Raw genomic sequence first — 22,713 nt, forward strand, 5'->3', positions numbered from 1 at the left:
GCTACAAGCTTTTCAAAACTCCAGCCACGGAAAACTATTTCTTACGTCCTGACAAACATTTTCTGACAGCTGGTCTATTGAATAGCTCATATTATTTTTGTGTGCTGTGCTATAAGCAATGCAGATGGTCTAGCTTAGTGATATTCCTCCATCAGTCAAGTTTTAGATTTGTTTGTTGTTGTTTTGTTTTCTCCTTTAAAAAAAGCCTTGATTGACTTTTTTTTTTTTGTTCCCATCCTGGGTGATTGAAACTCAGCACTATAATGAACCAAGTAAAGAGCTCAATGTCCCCTAATGTAGTTTTTGTCCTGAGGGGTGATACTTGTTTGTTTGCTTTTTGACAAGACACATCATTATTTCATGGTGCAGTGTGCATTTGGTAGCATGGATAGATAACTATAAAATATATACTTTTCAAAAATTGGCTTTTATCAAATGTTGCTATTCAGTAGAGAATTTTATGCTTTGCTTTTTATAATTGTGATTTGTGGTCCCTTTCAGAAATGCATCTTTAATAAAGCAATAGCTCTTTCTAAAGTAACCTACATTATTCTTTCCAATGCCTAATTTAATGCAAGGTAAATAAAAGACTGTATTTTTCATGGAAGGAATAAAAAGTATGAGAGCAAAATGTATGCAGGAAAATAACAAAATATAGAGGTTTAAGCAAACATGCTATATTAATAGCATTTTTCTTGAAATATATGGCATAATCATATATTCTTAAAATTCAGAGTAATTATGCAATCCAATAACACATTTATTAACCCAACTGTAAGGTACGGTAGACCATAATGGAGCTGTGATTTGTACAGTATTTTTCTTCTTTTGCAGCACTCAAGGTTTTTGCTTTTGATTCACACCACATGAAACATATTCACCCTCATGTATACACGGGGGGAGATTACATAAAGATCTCTCCAAAGAAGAGGGAGGAATCTCATCATAATGGTAAGAAAAAAAAAAAAGGTTAGCGAGTAGGTGGGTTAGTAAACACCTTGGATAGAATTTGGCCCACTAGTAAGTAACCGAATTTGCGGTTTACCAAGACCGAGCTTCAGCTCTGCCAACTAACCAGAAGTCAAGGTATTTTTATCCCTGTGTCACCTACCCCATATTGTCTCAAGACAGGTATTTCTAACATTTCCAGTGGCATATTGAGCATCCACTCAGAAACCTGTGTTTTATCCTTTTCTTAGCCATGTATCTACAGTGTGACTTTGGACTAGCCCCTTCAACATTCTGTGTCAGTTCTTCAAAAACTGGTGCATCTTTTCTTTTTAGAGTATATCTCGCTGGGGCAGGACCATGCATTCTTCAGTACCAAAACCAGCAGGGCCCAGATCTTGGTATGGACCTCAGAGTGCTACAAAAATGGCTAATGACTACTGTCATCATTGAAAATAAATAAATGTGTTTAAACAGCTCTGGAATTAAACCACCTAAACTAATAAACACAGAGAAGATTTTTTGAAGTCTTAATCTTCTAGCTAATTTGAATTTCACCAATATCTCACCAGTATCTAAAACTAAGGTTTATCTTGGTACCAGAGAGAAAAAGCATGACATTTTTATCAGATCAACACTGCATCCTAAAATACCTTTTGCTTTCTTTTTCCCTATGTGTCTTGCCTCCTGGCTCCACCATAATGGAAGCCAAAGCAAGCCAAGTACTTCAGAGAGGTCTAGTATCTCCCTCCGGTCTGAGCCATTTTAGTTTATGAGACCTGACACTACATGTGCAGCCAATTGCGGAACAGCAGCAAACATAAATTACTCTAGAAAAAATATATATGCATCTATCTAATTAGAATTTCCAATGCGAACACACATTTTTATTTCTAATGGCAGTTACATTGTTTTAAATAAAGCTATATTTCATTGTCACTAAAACATTTTTATAAGTATTCCACAAAGATTCCATCTGTTTTGCATATTTTATGCAATAGCAGCAATAATGTCTATTGTTTATTGTTTTCTTAATGTCTTCAATTTTGTTCTTCTATAAAAAACCCACCAACTACTAAACATGGTCTGTTTGATTGATAGGCACCGTTGCAGTTGTCTTTCTGCGGTATAACAATATTGGTTCTTTGCTTTCATCGCCTAAAAACCGCTCCTTGAAAGATGCTTCAGAGCAGAGACAGACAGTAAGCTCATCAGTTATAGCTGTTGCAATTAGCTCAAATCCACCTTCGCTCTATGAGCTTGAGAAAATAACATTTACCTTAAAGTATGCCAAGGTAAGGGGTTTTTTTTATTATTATCAACTTCAAATAAAACCAAACAACAGCTAATTATTTTGTGTAATGTAACCGTACCTGCATTGTATAATAATGTATTGAGACATAATTCTGTTGTTTGCTGATGTGAGTTTAATCTTATTAGAGAAATAAATTATAATCTCAAATGTGACATCCTAAGTGCAATATACTAAATATGATACAGCGAAAAGTGCTATGGGACTAAAGCAAGGGCAACAATGCCATCTTTGGTGGGTTGCAGTGTGAATAAAATGTAGGTGCCTGAATCAGAGAATAGTACAGGACCCTGATTATTGTCTATTTAGGTGTTTGTTTTTTTTTTTTTTTTCTGAAAGCTTCTGAGGTGGTTAAAAAACATACTAAATAAATAAACAAAAGAAAAAATGCTTCAAAATAATGCACAAAGTTAACCTGTAGCTAAGCGTTAACAGAGAACCTATAGTATTGAATCTTTATTGTTTCTGAAATCTGAATGCATTAATTTAAATTGAGTTTTACTTCCAGTATATATAGAGATTGCTGACTTCAATTGCATATGAAGAACCATCTAAATAGCACAAAGAATTTGCAGAAGCATAAGAAGAAAGTGAAGCTCTGTAGGGAGGGTGGGCAGTGGGGCAAGGTGTTAATCTTGGTTATGCAGCTTTTAAATTTGTTATTTCTAATATTTGCACTAGATATCAACTTTATATCAATTTTCATATATTTATACAACTTCTAGTACAGTGGGGACTTTGACTAGTGTTAGAAAGCAGTAGCCATAATAAATAATACTAATGGTCTTATTCATTGCTGTTTTCACACTTGATATATCAGGTGTGGTGTGACCCTGCCTTTCTCCCAGATTACTTAATAAAATGCACAGAATAGGTCTCAGTTTTTGAACTGCTCCTTTGGAAGGAACTATGAGCAGGACAAGCAATGTGTCTGTAACCTTGGGGTTTAGTCCGTGTTCAGCAGGTGCAGGAGTAAATATAATGATGTTTTTAGTAGGTAAAAATTCCAACACCTTCGCAAGAGCCAGAAGGGTTCAGTAATCTGATTAGCCTGCATGTTTGGTGGGGTGTTAGCTGTGAGGATAAAATGCTTCCATTCCCAGACTTGTTTTAATTGCTTGGAATAGGCCTTGCAGAATGGTTTTATTTCCCAACCTTCCAATGATAACCAGCAATTTTTAATGAATTGCTCTGGCTAACGTGAGAAAAGTCTCTTGATAGGAAATATCCTGTCTTTTGCCATCAGTAAAACATCTTGTTTCTGTTCCAGACTGCAGATAAAGATATTAAATGTGCATTTTGGAACTACTCAGTAGACACAATGAATGGCAACTGGGCTACAGAAGGCTGTGAGCTGACACATTCCAACTCCACTCATATCTCATGCAAATGTAATCATCTGACGCACTTTGCTGTTTTGATGTCCTCAGGTGGCTCTGTTGTAAGTGCTATTTTAATTCAGTGTTTTACCTGATACTTTCTCCAGTCTTCATTCCTCATGTTTCTATTTCAGTGCAACTTATGTACTTTTCCCCCTTTAGGTTGTCTCTTATTTTCCTTCAGCAAACACACAATTTATTGTGCACAGAGCAAACAAAATTCCTCCCATATGTGTTTGAATTTCCTTATGTCCTCGCTGCAGTATTACAGAGCAGTGATGCAGCAAAGTATCTTGTTCCAAAGACACAGCCTGTTGTGCTTATTTTTGGTGCATTGCTTTAAATTTTAAATCCCAACTTTAAGACTGCTGTGGGATTTAACTGGCATTCATTGGTGGTCAGTAACCATATGGCCCAGAATTTGTCTCTCACAAAACTTTACCACCCATTTATCTAACCTTGGCATTTAAAATTCTGCTTTAAATTCTCTCCTGATAATTTACAATAGCATAATCAGTTTGAAGTTTATGACTATTAAACATGGACACCCATGACCAGCGCAAAATAATGAGAATGACCACTCAATTTATGTCCTTCTTATATTAAGGTGCCATATAGATTTCCAGGGTCTGTGTGGGGATCTGAAGGAGCTCAGGTCCTGCCTCAGGAGGCAGCTTTAGGAGGTATCAGAAATGACAGCAAGCAGAATATTAGCATGAATATACTGTATTGAGACAGTTCTCTCACACTGTGAATTTCATGCTGATAGAGGCTGTTTCCTGGTTGCTAAATAGCATCCTAAGTCTTCAGTTCAGATTTAAAACCTTTGCAGGTACTTATATAGTTATTTTCAAAAGGAAGGCTGGGAGGAGAATAATCTCTGGTCCTTTATTTAGAAAGAAAAAAAAAATTGAGACATTTTATGGTCAGCTGAATACTCTCCTTATGCTGATGCACAATAACGTATTTCAGAGATTCTTTGTGCAAATACCAAGCAGCAAATGTATCTGTTTTCCTGTAGAGAAAATATTCACATCCAATATCAAAATAGCCTATGTTTCTTTGGAGAATGTTCATGTTACAAATCTGGAATAGCATTTGTTTGAAGTGATTGTTATTTCAGAGTCTTGTTTTGATCATGTTGCAAATTCAGTAAGACGGTTATTCAATTTTGCTTATCTAAGTCACTGCTGTGATAAGTCCTTTTATATTAGAAAATGTTCATGTCATATTAATATATGTCCTACTGCCAGTGAATTTGTCATTCACTAAAATGATCTGATTTTTAAAATCTTATTAGGAGATACTGATGTTAATAAAGAGTTTTATTAAGGAATATCAGAAAATGCAAGAGCAGGAATGTATACAGTTCATTACTAATTTCCCCTAGAATTATATCTGTCTCACAATAAAACAATACTTTTTAGATTATGCAAAGTGTACATTTGCAGTGAAATTCTACAAACAGCTTTGATTAATATTTTGTAGAAAAGAAGAAAAGAACTGTATTATAGAATGAGGTTTTTCTTGAGAAGGTACAAAGGCATTCTTTTAAATATTATATTATAATTTTCCCCTAGGGTGTTACAAATTATAACATTCTTACAAGAATCACTCAGCTAGGAATAATTATTTCGTTGATTTGCCTCTCCATGTGCATTTTTACATTCTGGTTCTTCAGTGAAATTCAAAGCACTAGAACGACAATTCACAAAAACCTCTGCTGCAGCCTTTTCCTGGCGGAACTTATTTTTCTGATTGGAATTAATATGAACAATAATAAGGTGGGTAGTTTTCACTTGTATCTTGATTTTGTATTGTAAATTAAATATACACTATAAGATATGATCTTCCATCTACTTGCAATATTTCCCAATATCAGCATGGATGTTCTAGTGACACTGACTTCCCAGTTGAGTAACAGGGAACATAAAATGGTCATTTAAAGAAGTAAGGTCTTCACCTGAGCTGTCGTATATTGACTTTGCTCCTTGGATTTCATTTAAACTTTGTCACCATAACCAAGTCTGTGTCTCAATGTGTTCAGCATTTTTGCTTTTCACATCCAGCTGGATGCTGTGCAAAGCCCCATTGGTGGCTCTCTGTGTGACCGTTTTCCCTGAAAGCCAGACCAGAGCTGCAGTCCCAGGCTGGAGTTTAAGATATCATGCTGTTGGCTGCAGGACCCCTGCCCCTTCTGCTTGTGAGGTCTTGACCTGTCCCTGTTGCTTTTCATACAAGTTGGGCTGTTGACTCTTGCATCTTGGATGCATTTTAGGAAATTAAATTATGCATGAATTATCAAAAAAACCCTACTATAAATAGCTGAATATAAATACAATAGTACAAACACTATGTAGTAAAAAAAGTTATTTCAGAAATAATACCTTGTGATGCCTCATTACATTTCTTTCAGAATCATAAAAACAAACTTTGTCTAGATAAGGAAAGACTATTGAGCTGTAACTGTGGGATCAAACTTATAAATGTATTTATGCAGTTTTTCTGGGGAGATGTTCATCAATTTGAAAAGTTGAATGTAGACCCTTTATATTAGCAGTTGCTACAGAAAACACTAGTGAACAAGTGTGCTTGTGGGTATAGGCCAAGTTCTTGTCAATCAGCACTACATCTGGGTTGCTGAATCACCACTTTAGAGTTGCTAGGTTGCTGTGCATCTGCTGTTATATTAACACAGACATATTAATAGAATTATGACTCTTGCTTTCTCTGATTGAATTTCTAGCTCTTCTGTTCAATTACTGCTGGATTACTCCATTATTTCCTCCTAGCTGCTTTTGCGTGGATGTGCATTGAAGGTATTCACCTCTACCTTATAGTTGTGGGAGTCATCTACAACAAGGGTTTCTTGCACAAGAATTTCTATGTGTTTGGCTACGTCAGTCCAGCCGTTGTTGTTGGAATCTCCGCTGCTCTGGGATACAAGTACTATGGCACCACAGAAGTGTAAGTCGCTGTTTCTGTGTCCAAATCAACATACATAAGAACTCAGTAGTCACAATAACATGTTTCAAGGCATTTTCTGCTGTTTACTTTTCAGATGTTGGCTCAGCACAAAGAATAACTTTATATGGAGTTTTATAGGACCAGCATGTCTAATAATTCTTGTAAGTATAATTTTCATTTTTTATCGTAGTACATAAAACCGATAATAAAAGGTGTTTAATAATCACCCACCCATTGCCAGCATAGCTGTGAGTGCTAATTATAGGGCAGAATTGGTTAATTTAGACCTTTTTATAGTGTCTCTAAATTACTTATGTGCTGTACATCTAAATACTTCACTAGCGTGAAAAATGAATGTTTAAAAAAAAAATCAGTATAAGATAGGATCTTTTTTTTTTTTTTACTCTCTTTCTTTTAACCCAATGGTTTGAGAAGTTCTGTGAAGCATTTCTGTTTTTTAAGAAGCAGCATCTTTGTATGTTGTTGGCATCTTGGCATGGCTCAGCAGGAGATGTACACAGACACTATCCTATCAGGCAGATACTCTGGTTTTTCAAATGTTGTGTGACTTAATCTCTTATCAGTGATCAGTCATCTTTGTAAGATTAGACTGTCATCTTTACGGTTTTATTACCCGTGTGTACCCTGTCATCATCAAAGCTATTTTAAACTAAATTGCGACGTCAGAGAAAAGAACCCGCTATTTCACATGAGCAGACAAGTCAAGTATTGATAGCCCTATTTCAGCTGTGAAGAGGGCCTTTTTAATTCTTATTGGAAGTGGTTTCAAACCTGCAAATTTTGCAGGTATTATGTGTTCAGTTCTGAATCGAGATATTTTTGGTGCCTTGGGAGCGTTTCTAAGTGCTGTGAAGTTTAACAAACCATTCCAACTGTAATGGGGCAATATTGTGTATGACTGGGTTGACAGTGATCTGGCAATAGTTGGAGCTAACAGGAGGAGAAGGTACAGTGGTGAGGCCCTGTGACATCTGTGGTCAAGTCAGTTCTAACCCTTTGTTGCTTTTTAAGCTATTTGGTGATAAACGCGAAGATTTGTAAAAAGGAAGAAGTGGCAGTGCCTAACACAAAGAAGATGAGAGCAGAGCAGTTTTGTTTCAATGCATTAGCCATTTCAAAGCTCAATAAAGTATCAGGTATGATTCTGGTCAATTTCCACCCCAAATTCCTGCTGTGGATTTGGTACAGACTGGGAGCAACCTGCCAGATGTAGCTGCAGGAGGATGCCCCCCTTCTCACCCTCCTGCTGAGCACAGCAGACTTGCAGAGAGACAAGGCACCAGAACCTTCCTTGGCTCAGTGCTTCTGGAGTCAGATGGCCCCGGCGACCAACAGGTTACCACGATAAAACAGAATAATGGGGAGAGACTGTCCTTTACGAGGAAATTCTTACAATTCCCAGGTTTAAGTTGATGATTTCCTGTTTCCTCTTTGGACCTAGTGTCTTCCGTGAAGGCAGCAAGGTTGGGATTGTTTTGTTGTTGCTCTCATTCCTGTTCCTCACCTGCCTTCAGGTGAAGATTTATGGGCAGTGATGTATCACTGCACTGACAGTACAGAAAAACTGCACTATCAAAATACACGAAACGCCCAAAATGTATGCATCTGTAACCTTGTTTTCAGCCCCAGCTGAGCTGTGCCTGATGAGGGCTGTTAGGTACACAGCACAGAGGCAGAGCAGGTCTGCAGTGGCTTTAGTATCGGTCTAGCTGGCCAGCAAGCTGAGCTCTGAAGTCCCTTTGAGCACTCGAGATGTTCCAGCAATCCCCGCAAATTAAAAGAAAAAAGGGAAGTGGTGGAAGTTGATACAGGCCCTGTGCACCAATGCAGTTCTCCTATGGATGAGGAGAGCAGCCAGATAATTTATTTTATTTTTTTTCCCCCACTCTCTTGATTAAATAAAGCCACACACAGAGCTATAGCTGGACAGTAAATAGACCTGTGGTTGTTTTACTGTTTTAGTTTATGTTATGGAAGTATTTTGTCATAGCTTGTTTTCACAGTATTTGCATACCTTTGTCTCTTCACAATTGTGCACTACTAGACCTGGGAGGAAAGGCAACTCCCCTTCAGCAAGCTGCTTCATCTGCTGTGTGATTTTTTTGAGCATTTAGACAGCTTATTTTGATAGGGTGATAGCAAATTGAAGGCTGAACTCTAAAAGGGATGTTTTCAAAGAGTGCAGGGAGTGAGCTAATTTGCTCACACCCAATCCAGGTTATTGTCTAAGAAAAATATGAAAAACTTTATGAAAATAGGTACTGACTCCAGAAGATGAAGTTGATGCTATATGTCTGGTCTGTGGAAGGCATATTGGTGATGCTAATTTTGTTTCCATTGTCCAGTCTTCCTGTTCAGCATACTGCCTGGGCACCACCATAATAAAGATTAAACTCTTTCCAAAGTAGTGGCCGAAGCCCATCTCTTTCTGAGATTCCCATTCTGCCCACAATTATTAAAGAAAAAAAAAATAAAATAATCTAATTAAGGACTATGAAAATAATAAGTTGTTTTTGTTCTGGGGTAGCCAGTTAGAGCACCACAACCCTCATATAGAAAGCTGCAAAATCTGTAGCTTCAAGCTTAGTTTTAATCTGGAGCCTCGTCCACTAAGAGCATTTAGTTTGCAGGTTTTCCAGGATAGCCTGGAGGGTTTGGATAGAAAACCTCTGGAAAACTACTCACCACAAATCTGATTCTTGCACAAAAACATTAAACTCATTGTCAGCACAAATGCCCAGGTACCCAAATGGTGCTTTCAGTTTCTGTGAATGGGAGCTCAGGAGATTTGTGGTTTGGATTATACTGTACTGTACCTTTGAGACAGTGTGTAAATGATGAAGAACAGAACCGGTTCTGTATCAATGGATTTTCTGCACATTATTTCAAACACATCCTTAGGCTTTAAATCTGCAGTAATACTGAAGCACAAGGGAGCTCAAGTGCTTATCAGGAGAACGAAAAAGTTCTCTGAATGCCTAAGCAGTAACACTACTTCTGAAGGTGTTTGCTTATTAATATTAAGGTTCTGTTAGAATTCTTAAGTGTAAAGCACTGGCCTTATTGATCCCATCTAAAAATTGTTATTATTACTATTAATATTATTAGATTGGTGACTGTACATGAAAAGGAATGGGTCAGAAGCTCTTTAGATGAAGTTACGAAAGAAATGGCATTTTAAACCTTTGTAAAGCAAGCTGCAAGCTGAAGATAATTTCTACAACTTATTTCTTCCTCCTAATATTTGTAATCTTTAGAACCACAACCATTTTAGCTAAAACTATGCAGTAGATTAGATCAAAGCATACAACTATGGAGAAATTATTTATAACAAGTATTTAAACTTTTTAATAGAAAAGTGAGTTTATCACAAGCTTTAAGGGACAAACATTCACACACACCACAACCCATGCCTGATTGAGGCAAATACAAATATAAGCTCCAGAGATAAAAGGTATGAAAATGAAAAAAAAAATCCCAGAACATTTTCTTTTCTTTTGTAATACACTCTTACAATAATAACCTCCCTGTAATAAGAAGTGCGTAGAATAGAAATAACCGTTTGTCTACAGGGTAATGCAGCTGCAGTTTTGATAAGCATATAATGTCAGCCAGGCACAAACTCCTTCCCATTGTGGAGGACTTCTACGTGGCTTCCCTCACCTCTGGCACGACAGCTCACTTTCCATTGAGTGAGAGCAAGCCTGTCTAAGAACTTTATTCTGCATCACCCATGTTGCTGGAAACTTCATCTTTTAAAGTCTGGGAATGCAGGATAAGTCCCTCCACTTGTACCTACTGTGAGGGACAGCTCTAGGTTAGTTGTCAAACCAGAAGAAGAAATGAAATGTCATTTGAAAGGGTTGGGCAAAGACTTTTAATGCTATACTTATGAAAGTCTAAAAGCCATTAAAAGGAAAATTTGGAAGAGAATCACTGCTACTCCAAGTGCAGCTATAGGCAACTCCTCTGTAATAACATATCTGTCTCCCACAACCTTCTCCTATTAAATCTGTTCAGTTGAGCTTCATGCAGGAAGTTCAAAGTCACCCATGATACCGTGATTTGCACCTTTGCAGTATTGATGGAGTCAGGCAGGCTTGACTCTTGTACCCACTGTCACTGGCACAATAAATGGGCATACATCTGTGAGGAACCGGGACTCAGTAGTGTGACATGTTGTAACATTAACAGGTGCAATTACTGTTTAACAGTATTAATCTATCATTATCATTTTTTGAGATCACCTCTGTAATAACAAAATGCAGTCATGCTTTTTGAGATTGGAATATTTCCAAAATTGAACATCATCCAAATAATCCTCTCTGTGGCTTTTATCCAAACATCCTAGCGCTGTGCAGTGAGGAGGTGGCTCCTCTACACTCTTCCTTGTTTTACTTCTCTAATGTGTGTTATCAGAGACCTTGAAGGTGTCTGGCAAGCTCTGATTTTTCCAAATAATTGGTAATTGTAGTGTTTGCACTACAAAAATATCTTATAAATGGACCCTGCAATTTTCAGAGCATTCTTGTAAACTTGATTTGGAACATACAAGCCAAGAAGGCTTTTCTGAGGATACCTCTCCCAAGAACCAAAGTTATTTTTATTAAGCATTCCTGCATATAGTAAATGTAATGAATAATCAAATGTAAAGCAAAAATATTCTAAGAATTGCAGTGATTGATTAACCATACTGTTTTGAACTTCCCATGTATAAATGAATGGGTAAATGAATAAAATATACAGATTGCACTTGCAAAATACAAAAAAGTGACATATGAGTGATGAAAGCAGGCTAACAGTAGAGTAATGCTTTTCATTAAGGTGCTGCCTGCATATTCATTAGAGCTAGTCAATTACTTAAAAATATATTCATCAGATAATTTATTTGATGAATTTTACCATTATTTGTCAAATAATTTATTCAACAAAAAAGGTAAAATTAATGGAACAGTGCATTCATCATATCTTATTGGACAGCCCTAATACTTATTCAGTTATGTGCATTTAGGTTGATTCAGGATTAGTATTACTGCTGCAATCAATGCAGAAAAATTTCCTGGCAAATCCATTGCTCTGGTATTTTCTCATATACTCACAAATTCCATGTACTTAAAACTCTAATCTAGGCAATTCAAACTGCACATCTTTCTTGTAGAAAAGCAAATATTCAAAGAGTTTAAAGTTATACGTTTTCCCCAACTTCAATATTAAGCATGATCTGATAGCCCATTGCTCGAAAAAGCACAATACCCTTTGAAGTCAATCACACCACACTGGTGTAATCAGGTATACTACCTCTTCAGGCTTCTTCACATTATTATTCCTGTTCTTCAGTGAAGTGGATCATGTTCGTTATTCTTGATATTTCTTGATATTCCAAGGAGTACTATAGAAATATTTTTTTACCTCTGATCTCCATCAAAACAAACTGTATCACCATCTTACATTTTTTAGTGAATATTTATGCTTTGGAAAATCCTGTGTATGTGGGTTTGGGTTTCTTGTGTGTTTTTTTTTCTTTTTCTTTTTTTCCCCAAAGGGTTATTTGTGATAAATGCCCAGTTATGTTTCTTAGATAGATGAGAAGAGCATACTCTGTACCATTTAGTGTACATTTTTTCAGAAAATAGCTGTTTTAAACATTTTTTATATCTAATCTTGTTCCTCAGTCTGCCTTTTTAGTGGAAATAAATTTCCTACAAGGACTAGCAATGGCTTTATTATTCTTTATGAAAGAATAATAGTCCCCTTTTCATTAGCTCCTCTGTGGCTCCAGTTAAGGGTGTCTCCATTGCATTTCTTATGCCATTGTGGATAAAGTGGAGATAATTAATTACATAGTGGCGTTAAAGACTGAGTCTGCAGCTTTGGTGGAAACAGATTAGTTCAAACCACAGTGTTGTTCAGCAACAACAATACCCGCTGTGCTAAATAATCACTGAGTCAGAGTAGCACTTGCCGTGTTCAGTGGACAGGACCCGCTTTAATCTCCAAGCCACAGCTTCCATACTGGCATACCCAATAGATGCATTTTCTCAGCAAGACCAGGGCTTTCATGTGAAATTAAGGTTTTTGCTTACTGTCCTCTGTCATAGAAGTCCCTGTTCTGAAGCCCCTGGAAATACTTGGAAAAAGAGGCTGTGGCCATTAGTCTCAAAAATGGAAATTATTTGCTCTTATGTTGTTGCGTAGGAACAAACTCATCACATAAGACTCAAGGATCCTTGAAGGATGTTCCATATAAAAGTTATTTGTTTAAAAAAAAACCCCAACAACAACAACAAAAACCACACACCAAACACTTAGCTAGTAGTGTTAGAAGAAAGACTTTCTCCGTCAGATCCACTGAAAGGACATTAGGCTTGAAAAGTCACGTGTGTTCTCTGTCATCCAGAGTGAAGCAAGCAGAAACGGCAGGTGGGGGAGTACAGGTGGATGCCCAGGGGAGGGGGAAGAGCACCCGCAGGTGCCAGCTGGCTCTGCAAATTTCCGGACACGTCCCACAGCTCCGTGCAGGTCAATGTCCCGGGCATCCTTATTTTCTAGCAAGATAAATTGCGCCCACCATTTTAATAGATCCATGTATATTAAGCTTCAGTGGATTTTTTTGTCAAGAAAGCCACACACCTATCTGAATCAGGTTTATATATATATATTTGTTTTAGATGTTCTTGTGACTCTTTACATTGGTTTGCTATAAGCTCAATTACTATAAACACATATGCTTACCCTAAATTGTTCGTTGAAAGGACACTGTGGGTTTGATTTAGATAGTAAACAGAGACTGATGATATCTTTTGGATTTAGTAATTCCATAATGACTACATCCACACTACATATTTTCTCACTAAAATCACATTTCCTTCCACTATTTTACTGACCCTTTGATTAATCACTTGCAGGCCTTTAGAGAAGCAAATTTAAATTTCCAGTAGTAATTACATGTGAATACTCTGCTTGGAAATTTCATTGGGTCATTGACAGAACTGCATATGCCACAGCGTAGGATTTTGTGACCACATCTGCAGCAGAATGGTGAATATTTATAAAAGCAAAGGCCCAAATCCCTTAGAGGATTTGGCAAACTGTGGAAGGCACAGACAGCTTTCTGCCTGCTATTCATACCTCCAAAGTGGCAAATATAGCCTGTTGTCAGACCCAACATCCCAGTCGTGCTTCTCATGCTGCCTCCCTCCTGGTAGCTCATCCATTCACTGAAGCTGGTTATGCTAAAAGGTAATATACAACTATTTTGCTCCTCTGTGCCAGGTAAGAATAATTCTGCAGGGCTCCTATATAATGGTCCAGAAGCAGCCTCAGACAGTTTTGCATTTGTGCGAAGAAAGCATAGGACAGGGGTAACATGTAGTCTGAAGTCTTTGATGCAGTTGTAATCAGTTCATTAAACCACCTGATTTATGTCATTAACAACTCCCAAGTAAATATGCCTTCTCAAAAGCTTCTTGGAAAAAGAGATCAGTAAATCTCGTAATTAATTACATAGCAACGAAGACAGACCCCATTCCCATCACCAGATCTAGCTGGGCTAGCATTTATGGCTGAGGTCAGGTACAGCTCTATTGGTTCATCCCTCCTGACCTTGGCTGCAGAACTGAGGTGAAATAAAAATGTCTAGGTTAGTATGTGTTTAGATTTGCAATCCAATAAGAAAAAACATTGCATCCAGAAGGCTGGGAAACTGTTTATGCTGATGAGAAATAGAGAAACCCCGTCCATATATTTATTCATTTGCAGCTTGGTGTAATTGTTCTAAAAATATAAAGGAAACATTTAATTGAGTCCAAATCTTCAGCTTGAGGTATGTAAAAAAATCATCTTTGAAGTATCCATACACAAAGAGCAACCCTATGTGAAAATTATGTATTTCCTGAGACGGGGTTTGAAATAAACTCATTTAGCTATATTTTACCCTTTAAAACAAGTGAAAATATTAAAATCTTAGAAACATAAAATTCTGTTACTGTATTATTGAAAGTATTTCCCCAAAATAGAGCCTAAAGGGCTTTTCCTAATGTTTTTGTTACATTTTCTACTCCTAGATAAGACTGCTGTTGTATACCTAAAGCATTCGAGAAGGTATATTCACTGGGGACACAATCATGAGATAAATCAGTCAGGAGACAAACCCAGACTGTTTGACTGCCAGCTTGTGTCCAATTTTATGCAATTAATATGGCATACATTTTCATTTTGAAGCTTAAACTGTTGTATTGTTAATAGCTTAGTTCCGTTCTCCTCTGACTGAAATAACGATGACCTACTGAATGTTGTCATTTTACCCAGCCATTAGACATCCAGCCAGAGAGACAGAAATGTATTGCTCTCTGTGGCAGAATTCAGACCATCACAAGCTCATTAATTCAAACACTCATAATGAGGGTCATTGTAAAGACTGATACAGATACAGCTGCTCTGAACTTCAGACATTCTTTGAAAAAGCCAAATTCAATATGATATATGTAAAAAATTCAAGTATATGCCTAAGAGAGCAGCAGGAGAAATTTTCTCATTCTTTTTTTGTGAGATCTGACATCAGCATATAGATGGTTTCATCAATTATTGAGACAGAGACTAAGAAAGGAAAAGGGAATGATTTGGGGGGTTCATTTTTGAAGTTTGAATGTAAAGTCCTCAGACTGAATCAGAACTCGTGTGTCTGAATCTTTAGAATTAGCTGCCTCTTTCTTATACCTTCTCTTCTTTGTGACACTAGAGAGCCTTTAAAGGCTGGTATTTAAAGTGTTTTAATAACTTTTGAAAGGCTGCAGTGTATCTTTTACACAAAGATATCATAGATGAAATTACTAATTCCTTTTTCATTCTATAAATACATGTGTATAGGAAATAGTTTCAAAAACTCAGCCTCACGTTAAGCAATTACTCCACTGTTAAAAAAAGAACTGTCTTCAGATTGTCTTGGATGGGGAACAGGGGGATGAGGGAGATCCAGGTCTCCCTGCTCCCTCCAGTGAATATTTAATTATTTATATGGCATGGAATAGATCCAGCAGGGCTGACAGAGCAATAGCAGTGAATATTTGGTACGGAGGCTGCAGAAACTAAGGGTCATAGCCTAGTCTGAATATTAAGTACAGCAGAAAATTGTGCCTTTGTCTTCAACATCCTGAATAAATGCCCTGTTCACAGGGATTTTCATTGTTCAGGAGTGTCCTTTCTGGTTTTAATCAGAAAAGCTATCCTGGTCAGGAAGCATTGCCTGTGAAAGTAGAGTCTTAAACAGTAAATGTCTTCTAGTGCTAATGAACTGACGTTTTTCAACAAAAAAAAAAAGTTGGACAACATTTTCTTGAATGTTTCTCGTCCCAATCTGTTTCATTTTACCAGATATCCAGGTGCTACCTGAGCCACCACTATGCAACATGGACCATTTCCCTCTGAGCTTTCAAGTGCTCTTTTGTGTTGCTTAGAAAAATAGTGGGGAGGAGGAAGGAAAAGAAGATTTCTTAGTTGCCGAATTTGGCAGCTGTCAGCTACCTTGATGGGGCAAAATGATGAGATATCACTTCACTCAGTATCTTATAATTTAATTGTAATTAATTATGAAAGAAACTACAACTCTTCAACACGAGTGCAAATATTTTTATTTGCAGGCAGATGCTTTGCATGCTTTATTAAATTTAGTGTATTTCATACCATTCAGTGCTCAACTAAAAATAACTATCATTCTGTACCTACACAGAGTGTTTCATGCAGTGCAAAGCACTAACATCATATTTACTTGAGGATAGAACATTATGTTAGTCTTCCAGTATGTAAAATATGTACATTTAAAAGTGGAATTAAGGACCTATTTTAAATACAGCAGTTGCTAAGCAATGTGCTATTAGCAGAACTTCAACAGCTTGGAACATTTAGCATTTTAGGACCTATGTGCTCATTTTTATATTATTATTTAGCTTGCAAAATACAGTTAGTAATCAACAGGGATGTTTGTAATTTGTTTAGATAATAGATGAGATTGTTTTTCTGTGTTCTTCTGGATCCTCATTTTAGAAAAAAAGAAACAAAAAAAATATTATGTCTTGATACGTATACAACTCTAATATTTTTTTCTACAAACTGTGGATGGGTGAAATTCTGCTGTGGTGGTCCAGAACTGCTAGTAGAAGCCAAAGCAGCAGCATCTTGCACTACCCAAGCCCACTGTTGGGCAGTTTCCCTTCGTTACAGAAGCCTGTGCAGAACTCCATTCAGTTAGCCATGGTAGTAATGAGACAGAGGGAGGGACACATCTGCAAACAGATTTACAGAGCCATGCTAGCTCTAGGTGTGGATAGGTTAACACCGCATACAACTTTTCCCATCCTATCCTAAAATACATGTGATTGATTGAACAGAACTCCCCAGGCTAATTCCTTTGGCAAAACCTCCTTATTGTTGACAAGATGATTAGGAAAGCACCAGGAAATTTCTTTGAATTTTCAATTGGTCTTTCTCGCCTGTGAATTTCTTTGCAAGAGAAAATTTTCCTGACCAATGCTGTGGCTGTGGGTCAGATCTGATCTGAGGACTTGTACCGCTCCAGATGGTTCTGAACAATTCCTTGCGTGCCTGCTTTACCTTACCCACCAATGTCACAGCTGTGAACATGGCGTTTAACAGAGTTCTGCTGTTGGTTTAGTGGAGCCAGAAGTCACTCCAAAGTCCTAAATCCTCATGACCCTTCACTCAGGTGATCTCCCAAGAGAGATGTACCAAACATTTCCCGTCCTCCCTTTAAACTCGCAGGTGTACAATCAGTCCTAGCTCATCCAGATTTGTGACTCCTTGGAGATTATCCTGGGTCATACAGATACATAAATGTAGCTGCCCGTATCTACAAGACCCTGATTTCATGGGATCCTTATAACTCCCCTTATTTAATGGCTGTTTCACGTAAACTATTTTAAGCTTCCTACCATTTCCTCATAAATATAACACAACATTTATAGAATTTAAGAAAGTTAAAAATACTTCTACAAATATCTTTGAGAAATGATTCCCTGAAGATGCTATGAGCAGAGGCTGTTCCTATAGCAGCTCTTGTCTTTGATTAACCACTTTAAAAAAAGCTTGTTAATCCTGTAGTTCACCTGATCATCCTGAGTGAAAGCTGATTTGCACTTGGGGAGTGGGGCTGAGGATGCTCAGCATGTCTCAGAATTGGGGTTACAGGGGGAAAGTCAGAGGTTTCTGTTGTGAAATAGCAAGCACTGAGCGTCCTGTTTGCACAATAGCAGTTTGGAGCAGTTTGTTAAGTACAAAAAAAACTTCAGGTCTGGGCTTGGAATCAGTGCAATTTCCCTTTAGCCTATTAGACTTGCCGAGAAGCCCCTCTCAGGACATGCAGCAGTTTCTCTGACTGCTCAGCCGTGTAATAACACTGAAAACAAAGGCACATGAACTTACCGTGTCACACTGTATGTCGTTATTCACTTGACAGAACTGTGGCCATGCCACAACATTTCACGCTTTGGGTTTGCCCAAAGCCGCGGAGTAGCTCTGCTCATTATACAGGTAACTTCTCCCCAAAGCCGGCGAGTGGCAGCAGCTGTCCCCAGGCTGGTCCTTCCCCGGCCTGTGCAAAGCCTGGTCTGAGTGTGTTGTCACAGCTGCCTGCACATCTTGCTCTGCTCCAGCGTGCTGCCTCTCCGGAGACACCGTGCCTTATGTTTGCCATTTCATTCTCATTCACCTTGCCTGTCACCTTAAGGCAGCATTAATTATAATGTCATCAGAGGTTTATTCAACAAGATCTGAAGATTGTGCTTTAATTACAAAAATGAAAACATGCGATTACAACTGAAGTATAAAACACAATATTTGGCTATAAGTAGCAGCTGAAGCATTTTTAGATGTTTCAGTGTCTCATGCAGATGTCTCTCAAATTTATCTCAGCTGGAAGATTTGGGGGTCCAGAATTCCTTTGCCTGTCTATGTTCTGGATGACTTTTACAGCCTACTACCTACATTTATGCTCCTTAGAAGTTTGGGTTTGGATACAAATTCAAATGTATTAAATGGTTGTATCTTTGACTGGGTATTTTGGGTGATTTGATTTCCCATCCCATTTGTTGAAATATGTATGGGTCTTTGGGGATATCAGTCCTCATTGAGTCCATCTTTTCAGTATTGCTACTCAGTCCAACTGCCCAATGTGAACTTTTTACTTTACATTTCCTAGAAATAGCTGAGGCTACTGGTATGTTCATAGCAAAGAATATACAGAGTATCAGTTTGAAGTACAATATATAAAGTTTAGGATACCTGTTACATTACCAGTTTTCTCTAAAGGTCACACATGACACATTATTGACATTAACTAGTGATTTCTCCTGGATTTACCCATGAGTCCATGTTATTGTTTTCCCTTAAGTTTTGTTGCATTTCTGTGTCATGAGACAGTTACAACTACTTTGTTGTTGCCTATTTTGTCCCTCAAAGGACCAAATGCAGTTCCAGAGGCCTCTAACTAAGGAAGGAACAAAGGAAAAAAACCCAAAAAACTATGTTGTGCAAAAGCTACTGTTTTGAGATACTGAACATTGTGTAAAGGCAGTCTGTACACTTTGCTATAGGTACTTTTTATTAATGAAGTGTTTCAAAATGGGGCAAAAAACAACTTAAGACTTTAATATATCTTGGAAATGACTGGGTATTTCAGAAGTTAAGCTCCCCCTCATTACCCTGTAACATTACCTCTTGCGAGGCTACCTGAGATGTATTGTACAATAATTGTGTTCTGGCAGCTGACTCTGAGAAGCCGGTGTTAACCTCTCCTGTTCCCCCAATACGTACAGATTATTCCCATTGGAACGGACTGATGAATGAAAAGATCATACTTAATGGGTATTACTTTAATGCAGAGGGCCAAATCCTATTATCCTGTGCAACAGACATTGTAAATAGTATTTGTGTAAAGGAGCCCCACTGGGACAGAGAGAAATGAAGTCTGCTGCCACGAGGCCCCACATCAGCCCCATCCTTGCTCAGCAAAAGCTCTCCGGGTCTGCAGATGGTTTCTATGGCCAAAGGATAAGGGGGTTTGGCTCCAGAGCTTCTTACAGAACATATTAATGGCAATAGGAAGGCTCTCATTGACATCAGGGCTCTTGGTGACAGGTCAGCAGAGAGAAGGTTGGTCATGTGGTTTCTGCTGCGATATTGATAGCGGTTTCTGAAGAAGTAGCGGTGTGTGTTCTCCATGATCATGGAACTTTGATCACTTTTCACCCTACCTTTTTCAGATTAATAAATACATTAGGTGGGTTATGCAGATTAGAGTGTGCGCACCAAGTTAGTTGAGATATTATTCAACAACAAATATAAGATAAAAAGTAAGTCTGCATATAATTACCCACAATTGCTGACTGACTTATAATTAACTTTGAAAAATTGCTGGTTTAGGAGATATTATAGATTACAATTTTAAATATAAGGAGCTTCAGAATAGCTCTCACGAACAGTGCAAGTACAAGGTATTCAGTGAAGGATTAATTCCCTAAACTGCTAATCAGCTCTATCTCCTGTCTTATCAAATTGTAAATACATCATGCTGTATTAAAGTATGAGCATGCAGCTAATTAAAGCCGAGCCTGCATTTAATATCAGATACTCCCCCCCCTTGACATAACAAAAATCTTCTAAGGACATGCATAAAAAGTGTTAACAAATGCAAGTGATTCTTTTTAAAGTGATGCTGTGTTCCTACAGCAGCCTTTTGTTTTCATTTCGGATAATTTTTTTTTAAAGAAAAAGAAGGAGGGAGGAAAACCACACAGTCATCTGGAGAAACAAGTTGGGGAAGACATTAATTCTTTTCAGTCTACAGCTGGAAGCCCACAGGAGCCAACAAAGAGATTACAGCTGAAGATCTACAAATAGTATCTGGATGACATCCAGCTAAAATTTTGTCCATTTACTAACATTTTTAATAGATTCTGATGTTAAATGTTGCAAAGCAAGATAAGAATTTTTTTTAAACGCAAGAAAGCAAACCCATCCACATTGTTAAAGGAATGCTGTATAAATTTAAATGAAAGATCAGTGAAGCCTAGCTGAGCAAACAGAGGTTCAGAACCCCAATTGAGCATCATTTGCAAAAGTGCTTCTCATAGTTGCTTTTTTCTGTTTCAAACTCAAAGCAATGCCATTATAACGAAGTCAGGAGAAAAACACACTGAAATTATTCACCTATGAAACAAACACAAAATATAAGAGAGAATACCCAGCATGGAGCCTTTCAACCAAAGTTAGTTTCTTAAAAATTCTTTGTGTAAACCTCAAACTTTTTATATGCCATTTTGAAGTTTTCATACCCCAAAGATCTTAGAACATATGATGGTATTAATGTTATTCAGCAACAAAAGACACACATTTTGTCAAGATCCACGTGATATAGTACAATTAAAAAACTCCATGGGGACGAGGAGTCCTTTCCCTTTCCTTGTCCTTTTCCCTTTCCCTTTCCTTGTCCCTTTCCCTTTTCCTTTCCCCTTCTCTTTCCCTTTCCCTTTCCCTTTTCTTTAACAACTCTACTTAGAGAAAAAAAAAAAAATCTCAGCTGGAAATCAAAGCAATTTACCAATAAAATCAATAAACATTTGCAGACTTTCGGTAGTGATACTGTTGAGATAAGGTAGAGTTACAGCCCTGTGTGATCGATGTTTATTACAGGGCTTGTATTTTTTTAATAGAAGTGGATCAGAAAAGGGTACGTTTTTTTCTCCTCCCGGCACTGAATTCTGTAGGTTTCATATACACAGAAACATTACCTGACTTGTTTCATTTAAATGTGTAACAGTTACAGAAATTCAGAAGCATCCTGGTTTGAACTAAAAGTGCCTTTCTTCACTCCCCCCAGGTCAATTTGTTGGCTTTTGGAGTGATTATTTATAAAGTATTTCGACACACTGCAATGTTAAAGCCAGAAGTTAGTTGTTATGAAAATATAAGGTAAGTTTGCCATTTAATTCAAATTCTACGTTCTGTAAGTTTAAATACAGCGAGAGATTAAAGGGAGTATTCAAAAATAACAGTTTAATTTTTTGAAGATTTGTAGAAAAATAAACTCTTTTTTTTTTTTCCCGTGTTATCCCCTCCCATGGAGGTAGATTTGCAATCTTTATTCCCATTGAACAATACCTTGTACAGTGCCACTGGGGTTGTGTGGGAGGTGTATGACAAATTCCAGTGGCCTGTATCAACCAGAGGTTAAAGGCTGATGGCAAGGTTAAAGCAGTCATTGTCCTATTTTCTTAAGTACTTTCCACAGCCTCAATGCAAGCTAAACCAGATTTCAAAACTTATGCCTGAATTGGAACCAAAATATTTGCCATGAAGTAACAAGGAATTTGGTGATAAGAGAATCAAGCCATTCATGTTACTTGTAAAAAGTCTACAGTAGGACATTGTGCTTCTGGAGCATTCGGGGGGTGTGGAGATTCTCTCCAGGATTTTTACTTTGCATGCTGCTATGATTTTTCCATCAACTCACTCTCTTTAAAACTGATTTATAGGGACCTTGAAAACCGTTTGTGCAGGAAAAGCTGAAGTGTACTACAGGGAACATTGAAAACAACTTACTGTTTGTGTTGCTTAGGAACACTCCTGCAGTTTCAATGCATTGCACTAGATTTATAGTTAGGATTTAGCAATTGTTTGATTGATTACTTTCTCTTATTCCTCACCCTTCATGGCTTCATGTGGTGAGCTAGTTTTAATGAAATTGAAAATTATTCATTTTCAGAGGAATAGTGCTAAAAATGTCTGTTGTTCAAAGGAAGTCCTGCAACGACTGGGCTAAAAATGAATAAGAAAGTAATCAGTGGCTTCATTTTCAAGACAACACGCCGTAATTTGCTCAAGCCTGTGAGCAGGACTCTACAGCATCTTGGAAAACAAAAAATCGTAGCCAATCAGTTTCTATAATTTTAAAGCATCTATATGCCGACCCAAGAACTATTTGAGAGTATTTGTGTTCTAAAAACAATATTTTTTTTTTTTTTTAAGAGAAAGAATGAAAGAAAGAAAGGTAGTCTAGTTTTACAACTGGCACTGTCT

At 37.5% G+C, this 22,713-nt stretch overlaps 1 protein-coding gene across 4 annotated transcripts in view; it reads left to right on the forward strand.

Moving 5' to 3' along the window:
• Positions 1-22,713, forward strand: part of ADGRL4 (adhesion G protein-coupled receptor L4) — a 74,828-nt gene that overhangs the window by 49,290 nt on the left and 2,825 nt on the right. For 3 of the 4 annotated variants that reach the window (XM_082053049.1, XM_082053050.1, XM_082053052.1), the window contains 7 exons: positions 835-951; positions 2,050-2,243; positions 3,531-3,701; positions 5,220-5,423; positions 6,386-6,606; positions 6,701-6,767; positions 21,515-21,606. In XM_082053049.1, coding sequence (XP_081909175.1) covers positions 835-951; positions 2,050-2,243; positions 3,531-3,701; positions 5,220-5,423; positions 6,386-6,606; positions 6,701-6,767; positions 21,515-21,606 — 1,066 coding nt within the window. The remainder of the gene's footprint in view (positions 1-834; positions 952-2,049; positions 2,244-3,530; positions 3,702-5,219; positions 5,424-6,385; positions 6,607-6,700; positions 6,768-21,514; positions 21,607-22,713) is intronic. The other variant, XM_082053051.1, reaches the window with a different exon arrangement.

The sequence above is a fragment of the Streptopelia decaocto genome, assembly GCF_964273445.1.
Source record: "Streptopelia decaocto genome assembly, chromosome: 5".
Lineage (NCBI taxonomy): Eukaryota > Metazoa > Chordata > Aves > Columbiformes > Columbidae > Streptopelia > Streptopelia decaocto.